Source organism: Phallusia mammillata, chromosome 1, assembly GCF_965637545.1.
Source record: "Phallusia mammillata chromosome 1, kaPhaMamm4.hap1.1, whole genome shotgun sequence".
In the NCBI taxonomy this organism is placed as follows: domain Eukaryota; kingdom Metazoa; phylum Chordata; class Ascidiacea; order Phlebobranchia; family Ascidiidae; genus Phallusia; species Phallusia mammillata.
Genome location: NC_137252.1, coordinates 30194477 through 30203842, shown reverse-complemented (window position 1 = coordinate 30203842; position 9366 = coordinate 30194477). Strand labels below are relative to the sequence as shown.

The 9366-nt window shown below is 39.3% G+C and overlaps 1 protein-coding gene across 1 annotated transcript; it reads left to right on the top strand.

Annotated features, from left to right (window-relative positions):
* Positions 1-391: 391 nt before the first annotated feature.
* LOC145219770 (uncharacterized) lies at positions 392-7918 on the top strand. The gene is made up of 12 exons (XM_080087084.1): positions 392-527; positions 606-717; positions 2836-3019; positions 3212-3350; positions 3700-3815; positions 4091-4209; positions 4384-4507; positions 4868-4980; positions 5361-5542; positions 5834-5990; positions 6912-6997; positions 7337-7918. Exons 1-12 carry the CDS (start codon positions 425-427, stop codon positions 7462-7464), a joined length of 1563 nt encoding a protein of 520 aa, XP_079943210.1. The 5' UTR covers positions 392-424; the 3' UTR covers positions 7465-7918.
* The last annotated feature ends 1448 nt before the right edge of the window (positions 7919-9366 follow it).

Genomic DNA, 9366 nt, shown 5'->3' with positions numbered 1-9366 from the left:
GAAAACTATCCGGTTCCATGATTTTCTTTAAATTTGCAAAGGCCCCGGATAATTTTTAAATATTGTATTGGAGGGTATTTCGTCAGTATTAGTATTCGGCCAAGCGGTTCCTTACCGGGTAAGGCTTACCCGATCATCCATGACGCTCTCTCGTTTCCATTTTCTTTTTTCCTTTCCATTCTGGCAGAATGTCAATGGTTTCATACCGACAGTTGCTTTTGTCATCGTCAGGTGAGAAACTGTCGAAACGTTGTTATGTTTTATACCTTAATACTGACTTGTATCTTTTTGCTCGGAATATTAAGAACCATGTATTGGTACCTTGGAAGAGAGTTGATAAATTGGTTTGGTTTGATTTCTTATGACAGCAATACTAAAACAAAAAAGGGAATTCTGATTTTAACTTCCAACTTACCCAGGGAATATGAAGGCATTTTGCCCCACAACCGTGTGGTTAATTCTGCTGCTTTGTGTTTGGGACACTCAAGCAACCGTCTTTTGCAAATCTGATGTCCTTCCAACATTGCGTAAGTCAGTTCACAATGTATGCGTATGGTTAGAAACCAGTTGTAGTTTTAATCGGCTTTAAAAAAATTGCGAAACAGGCGGAGATTGGCTGTGTCATCCTGATTGGATAATCGATTCATCCAATCAGCACGAAGTGGAAAACTTGATGGATGGCAACAAAAGTACAAATTGGGTTGGAACAAGCTCTGGGTAAGCAAAACTTAAATCACCTTTTTCCAATTCCAGTATTTACTTGTCGCATGATTGTCGCTTGGGGAGGGGTCTTTACAACTGAGAAAAAATGTGTATTTGTATGTTCAATCCAGCATAACCTATGCAATAATGTAGATTGTACGATCAGGTCATTGTAATGTACAGAATTTATAAAGCCTAGAGTCTAGGCCTAGACTTACTACCCTTTTATTTTCGAAAAGTGTACCTTATTGGCTACCATATACCCAACATATTATAGACTACCATATACTCGCTACATTTTTTCTTGTCATGTTGACATGCTGTAATCGTAGCTATAGTAACCGTTACACTTCCTGCACACGTAAATCTCAGTTTTCATGTTTGCCCATTTAAAGTGCAAACCTTCCCCCCGAATATATTAAATTGCTTAAAACTACTTCCCTAACACTTCACTACCGTGTTCGCTTATGCCAGGGGTTCCCAACCTGTGGTACGCGTACCACTAGTGGTACGCGAAGGGTTTTCAGGTGGTACGCGAGTAGCGTCCGTTTTTTTTACAAAAACCTGGATTTACAACCTTATATTTTGTTTGTCTGATTTTGTTTACAAAAACATTCCCCAGGCCTATTGTCATTGTTACGTAACTATTTTTGTTGTTTCGTACAATTACGATCTTCAAAATGCAGGTCATGTCAATTGTCAACAAGAAGCACAGTTGGTTTGAAAAGCCGTATGACGCTGTGGCAGAGTGGGCGTTAATTATGTCAAATGATTGCTCTTGATTGATATCATCTACTGTTTTGTAGCTTAAGCTAGTGTTGAATAAAATATGATTCGAACAAATTAGTTGTTCTACAAGAAGTGGTACCATGGAGCACTGTAGATCAGTGCTCCGCAACCTTTTTTCACGCACGTCACACCATACAAGCTTGAAATGTTCGGCGGCACACCCGAACCCAAAAAATGCGATTTGAATATTTGAAAGCCTAAAAAAGCATTAAGGCCTTAAGCTTCTTTGAGGGCCAAAAACATTTTTTATGTCAGTAAAGCGCCGTAATATTTAAACTTTTTTGTAAAAGTAACATGAACAAAAATATTATGTGCTTAAAATGTTGTGCGTTTTTGCCATTTCATGTACACATTTGTAATGCAATCAACAATGGCATACAATAACGAAACAATTAAAAACTATGACTCAACAACTGGAATGAATTGCTGATTTTCAACAGGAGGGACTCTTTCCACCATACGAGTAAAACGTTGCATGTATTTTCAACCAATACTTATAAAGAATGATTGTTTCTTAAAATCGGTGGCCTGGCAGGGTATTCCACCTGAGCTAAACACCTAAAATTTAAAAGTTAGTTCGCGGGCCGCACAAAAACCCTCTTAGGGCCACACCGGGCCGCGTGTTTTGAGACCCCTGCATTAAGCCAGTATAAAGTATATTATGACGTAATAAAACATGAATGCGTAGTGGGTAGTGTAGCTTTAGTTTGGTGGTGTTGTGAACTGTATCATTTGCTATGAATAAAATAAAAACAAATTTAACACAAAAAGTTATACGTTTTGCGGCGGCACACCCCGCATCGTCTTGCGGCACACCGGTTGCGGAGCACTACATTAGTGCTCTATGGTGGTACGCGTGGTAGTGCAGAGCGTCCAAGTGGTACGAGATCGTAAAAAGGTTGGGAACCCCTGGCTTATGCGCATCGAAACGTGCTATTTGTCCTTTTCTTTTGATCGCCATTTCCTCTTTATAAACGCCAGCTTCGCGTTGCTCTACCTATTACACGTTTACAACTGGCTCGGACATGGCGCCGCTGCTCAATAAAGCTTCGAGCGCTTCACTGGTGAACATTTGATTTGTTTGAACGGCAGCCTGCAACAGTTGAGTACAAACCACACACACGGAAGGGCGTCCTAAAGCGACCCTACTACCGTGTTCGCTTATGCGCATCGAAGCGTGCTATTTGCCGTTTTTATCGTGATTTCCGCTTTATAAACGGCGGTTTCGCGTTGCTCATGCTCTACCCCGTACACGTTTATAACTGACTCGGACATGGCGCCGCTGCTCAAAAAAGTTTCGACCGCTTCAACATGACTATTAACCAAACAACTTTATTTCTGCAGGGTAACAAATGGTGAAAACTTTGTCGTTTTTCGGCTGCCAAAGTTCTACGTTTTGCAAAGAATTGAACTGCGCCTGAACTGGAGCCCGGGTTCTGTTACGAAGTTTCGACTTTCCTACTGGAACGACAAAAATTTTCAACATTATGTCGTTGGTGGAGACAATCAAAACTGGGAAACTCTCAAGGTTTTTGTCTTTCTAATTCCCTAGAATAAAGTTGTTTTTCAAGGGATTCTGAATAATGTTTAAATGCTACAACTAAGACAAAATCAAGGAAGCAAGGCGCATTACAAATGTTTTAAATTAAAAAACAGAAACATTAGGAATGTTTAAATTAATAAACAAAACCGAAAACATTTTTAAATCAATCAATTACAGGAGTTTAACGTGCCAGAGAATGGAAGGCGGGTCTTTGGTGGATTTTCAAGACAATCTCGATGCTGGAAGATAACGTTTACGTCAACCCATGGCGGGGAACCACCATCCTTAAATGACGTGGCCTTCTTTATAGTTGCGGGTAAAATATAACGCCATGCATTAGCGTTAGCCCGTTTTTGTAATCTTCTAGCTGAACAGTTTTTAAGTGGGGTTTAGTTTACATTAACGGGACAAATATACGAGAAAAACAAAACAAAATGTGCAGGTTTTAGACCGGGCCGGGTTTAGACCGGTTTCGGGTTTTAGTTTGAATAGAACAAGCTTGGGTGTGACCCGGCCTCAATGGTGTTTCAATTTCTACAACTTAAGGGCCCAATTTGAGTCTTTTATAAACGAATTTGGGTTTGAAAAAATTTCATCAAATTGCTACGAGAAAAAAATTCTAAGAACTTCTGCTCTGATTTAACGTAAACTAAACAATAACACAGATTTACCACCTTCAACAATCGAATTTGACATTGAACCGAGGCAACCCGTTGAGCCCTTTGACGTAGGTGACATTCCTCCACCAATGGCAGCTCCCGAAGGTGACACGTGTGAAGAGGTAAAACAGTGTCTAACTCCGCCTTGCTCTGATGAAATCTCCTCGTAATCGTTTGTTGATTCCTTTGCATACAACATAGAGACAAAAATATCTAAACGACACAATGGTACAGTATATCTAATAGCCCAGTACCGCTATAACCAATTTTTTATTACCAAGACTGTGTGGTTCATAAACGTTTGGTCATTTTGATAGATTAATAAACCCGTGTCTTAGGTTTATGAAGGTGTTAAACCAAACCCTTTGTCCACTTTAATTTCTACTTTTCTTGGTAGGTTGAAATACCGGTGCCTGGTTGGGCTATTTTCCATTACAACTTGGACACTAGTTTCTATCGCAAATTTACCAGCGCATATGGAATACCCATCATGGGAAATTGGGTTTTGGATGACAGGTAACTAGAACATGTGCCTTTGCAAGTCATTTTAAGCTCAATACTTTCTGGTTTGTTTGTTTCCTTATGACCTTCCAATCTCCACACAAACTAAGTGACTTGACTGATACCTTAATTGGATCAATAAAGACTTTGTTTTCCCTTTTTTTCAATAACTGTACGTTTAACCTTCAGAGCCTTGCAGAGAGCGTGTTATGTGGTTCGATTCATGCTGTCTGACCGTAGGGACATCCGGGACCACATGTACTCCAACAAGGGTCGGGTTGCCATCATTGGTCGGCAAGAAACTGTTCCCCAGGTAACGTTCTTACGTAAAGCTAAGATTTTTTTTACAAATATATTGACAACATTTTGTTCATTTTTACTGTGTAGTGCAAAACACGAATAATAAATATCAATGAAAATATAAAGTTCATGAAAATTGTTGTAAAACTTATGTGATGAAAATTTAGCGTTGTGTGTGCGTTATAACTAAATAATAGAAAATATGGTTCGTTGCTAAGGCATGTTGTCAACAGCATTTGATGCAAAAAAATGGTGCCTTATTTCACCTGTAATATATATACTATCCAAAAATTTGTCGCACAGCGCCAAACCTGTACATGTAAAAGACTGTAAAATAAAAAATAAAAAAAAAATACCAGACTTTTGTTGTCAGGTTCCCGAGCTGCGACAATACACTTGGTGGACGCGCAGAGGTGCAGGGGGAACTTATGAAAACCCAGTAAATGTCGGAGCTGAAGAAAATATGCTCTGCGAACCACAAGACCTGTGGGTAGATGTGCAGACATGCGTATATTTGTGGGTGGTATAAAAAATCGTGGGCCTATACATATCTTCAATACGTCCACTCCTGATTATATGGTTTTACATCTTTTAGTTAAGTTTATTTCGCATAGAAGTCATACCGACACGAAACTGTCGTGTACAAAAAAGATAGGTAGCATAGTTTAAGTATTAAAATGATCGACATTTGCTACTACCTTCAAAGACCAACCTAATGTACCTTAAACAAAAAAAATGTGTTGAGTTTTGTCATCAGGTATTAAAAAATATCTGACAGAGATTTTGTAAGAGTGTTATTTAATGATAATTACTAGCCGAAGATGCCATATAAGTTCCTTTTAAACTAAAATTACTTTTTCCCAAAGATACGCCCCAGCACAAGATATCTTCATGCATGAGTTCGCCCATGGAATTCACTTAATAGCAGCACGCACAGCAATACGAGATTTTAACTACAGGCTGCAACAATCGTTTATGTCGGCCAGGAGGGCGGGCTTATGGAGCAACACTTATGCTAATACGGATAGCAGGGAATACTTTGCTGAAGGTAAACGTACAAAGACGTAAACTCCAATCAGTGTTGAAATTATCTGTAAAATGTAGACGTCTACAAGATGAACTTAATATTTTTGTGCAAATCAAAATGCATAGAAGTAAAATTACTTGGAATGTCGTGGCAAAATGTTTTATATAATTTTAGCCACTCTTAAATATTTAGTGTAAATTTAGTCGGTAACACAAAATGCAGGTCCTAAATACTTTTATGTATTTTCCCCAATTATGCGTGAGTCAGGCTTATTTAAAGTATACTTTAAAACTCCATCTACAAACGTTGTAGGAGTTCAGGCTTACTTTAACCAACAAAGGGAAGGAATACCAGGCGGTGATGGGATACAAAATCACGTCAACACGAGAGAAGAGCTAAGACAACATGATCCGGGTCTCTACAGTCTCGTTCAAGAAATTTTCCCTTGTTCCAATCCCTATATACCAAGGTTATCTACAAAGCAGTGAGATCTTTTTTACGCACCGTTAAAGAAAATTGCCAACAATGAATAATTTATTGTTTATGTGGGAAAGGCTAATTAAAATGATATTTTATCAACCGTTCCTTATCTAGGTTGTTCGCGTGATGTTACACTTATTTCTTTAAGATTTTTGCTGTAAAGCAGGGGTGGGCAACCTTTTTTACTGTAGGGCCAATTATAAATGTCAAAATTGGATCGCGGGCCGCACATGTGCATAACACAAAGTGATTTTGCTTTGTTTCTTACCAAATATGCTTAACTACCAGTATAATTCGTATTTGAATCTAACCACATTTTCCCAGATCGCAGCAAACTAGCATCAGGCGCATTAATCAGCTCAAAAATATGTAATAATTCGACTCGTTTGCCAGTACTTTTGAAATCCAAGCGTCTCTACGGGCCGCACAACCTTTAATGAAGGGCCGCAGGTTGCCCACCCCTGCTGTAAAGCGTGGGTATTCGGCCCAGAGTTGCAAGCGGGCCCGAAATCTGAAACCGAGCCCGTCCCGAACCCGGCCCGAACCCGAAACGTTTTTGCAAAGCCCGTTTAGGCCCGAAATTTTGATTGACAGGCCTATCCAAGAAAGCCTTGCAACAAAGGATGAGAAAGAAAAAAGAGAAAGACAACAAACACAATGAACAATAGTAGACAATGAGGTAAACAATACGTTTAAGTCAGGTCCGTTTTAAGCCCGTTTTCTCACAAATACCTAAGCCCGAACCCGGCCCGAAAAGCCCGGCCCGACTTGCAACTCTGATTCGGCCTTGAAGTCTTATGGGCTTGACCCATGACCTATGAAAAAAATGGTCGAGATTCATGCAAAGGAGCGTTCTAGTATCAAAATGAAAAAAGTGTTAACAAAAAAGTTAAAAAAGTTTTTTTCTCAGATGCGACGATGTGAACCAGATCAACGGTTTGGTCCAGAATTTCACAATGGACTGTAATGGCGGCGGAGGCATTCTACCCAGTTCAGGTTATTTTGCAGATACAAATATTGATAGTGTTTTGTGCAACAACTTTTCTATAGTTCTTGCTAGATCGCATAAGTATGGTCAATAGCGCTATTCGAATACTTAAATGAGGCCGATTATAACGCTTTAAGAATTGATTTAAAGTTTCAGAAGTATTATTATCACTGCAGAAAACCTCTTTTACCCTTACCTTTGGATGGTTAACGTAATGCAGTGTTACTATTTTATATTTTTTTTACAGTTTTGTTTGAAACTTTATAGTATTACCTCATCATATATTCTTGGCAAAAACGCTGGAGATAAACGTTTTCTCGCTATTTACTATATTTGATTTGCTTTAGGGCCTGCTGGTGTAACTTCCTCGTGTTCGAAAAACCAGTTCAGTCCTGGCCCCGGTGAAGTGTGCACGATTTTTGGTGCCGTTGTGATGTCGTTGTGTCGTATTGTATTGTATCGTGTCGTGATTTAACAGCAGATGTTTTATTATTCATAACATATATATACATATCATTTGGCCAGTATTAAGTCACTAGCCTCGGTTATTAGAAAAGAATCGGGACAGTTGGGAAGGATTCGCGTTAAAGATCTCGGACCCAAATAACTTTCTCTAAATTTTAAGGTTACCAAAATAATTCTGTAACACTGGTTGTATAGACGACAACCCCAGTTGTGCAGCATGAAAAGAGTCCGAGAGTCAGGCCAACCCTTTGTACATGCTTGTTTCCTGCAAGCTGAGTTGTAGGGTTTGTAGAGGCTACATATCCACACTATCTCCAATCAGCACCACAGAAACGACAACGCCTCCAGTCACAGGTTGATACATGGTTAAAAACACAAACTTATGCTTTATTAATTAAACATTTTGGCAAATGCTGATCCCATCATCAGTGATAAACCTCATAACTTATTAACAGATTCGTGTATAGTGTCCTAAACAGTGTAAACTGAAATCGTAAACTCAAAATTTTGACCCGATTTTCGAAAAAAACCTAAGGCTATAGCCTTTCCGTTTTTTTCGATTTCGGGGGTCAAAAAATCGAAGATAAATCCGGTTTTAGGTGGGTTTTCGTCTGAATATTCCAGTTTCAAACTGGTTCTAGCCGGTTTTAGCCTCCTACCGAACCTCCAAACCGGTTTAAACCGGAATCGAAAACTCGAAATTTTGACCCGATTTTCGAAGAAACCCTAAGGCTATAGCCTTTCCGTTTTTTTCGATTTCGGGGGTCAAAAAATTGAAGAAAATCGGGTTATCGGTAGATTTTCGTCGGAATATTCCAGTTTCAAACTAGTTCCAGCCGGTTTTAGCCTCCTACCGATACTCAAAACCGGTTTAAATCGGAATCGAAAACTCGAAATTTTGACCCGATTCTCGAAAAAATCCTAAGGCTATAGCCTTTCCGTTTTTTCGATTTCGGGGGTCAAAAAATCGAAGAAAAATCCGGTTTTCGGAAGATTTTCGTCGGAATATTTCAGTTTCAAACTGGTTCTAGCCGGTTTTAGCCTCCTACCGAACCTACAAACCGGTCTGAACCTCAATCGAAAACTCAAAATTTTGACCCGATTTTCGAAGAAACCCTAAGGCCTTTCCGTTTTTTTCGAAGAAACCCTAAGGCCTTTCCGTTTTTTTCGATTTCGGGGGTCAAAAAATCGAAGATAAATCCGGTTTTAGGTGGGTTTTCGTCTGAATATTCCAGTTTCAAACTGGTTCTAGCCGGTTTTAGCCTCCTACCGATACTCAAAACCGGTTTAAACCGGAATCGAAAACTCGAAATTTTGACCCGATTTTCGAAGAAAACCTAAGGCTATAGCCTTTCCGTTTTTTTTCGATTTCGGGGGTCAAAAAATCGAAGATAAATCCGGTTTTCTGTGGGTTTTCGTCTGAATATACCAGTTTCAAACTGGTTCTAGCCGGTTTTAGCCTCCTACCGAACCTACAAACCGGTCTGAACCTCAATCGAAAACTCAAAATTTTGACCCGATTTTCGAAAAAAACCTAAGGCTATGACCTTTCCGTTTTTTTCGATTTCGGGGGTCAAAAAATCGAAGATAAATCCGGTTTTCTGTGGGTTTTCGTCTGAATATTCCAGTTTCAAACTGGTTCTAGCCGGTTTTAGCCTCCTAACGATACTCAAAACCGGTTTAAATCGGAATCGAAAACTCGAAATTTTGACCCGATTTTCGAAAAAACCCTAAGGCTATAGCCTTTCCGTTTTTTTCGATTTCGGGGGTCAAAAAATCGAAGATAAATCCGGTTTTCGGAAGATTTTCGTCGGAATATTCCAGTTTCAAACTGGTTCTAGCCGGTTTTAGCCTCCTACCGATACTCAAAACCGGTTTAAATCGGAATCGAAAACTCGAAATTTTGACATTA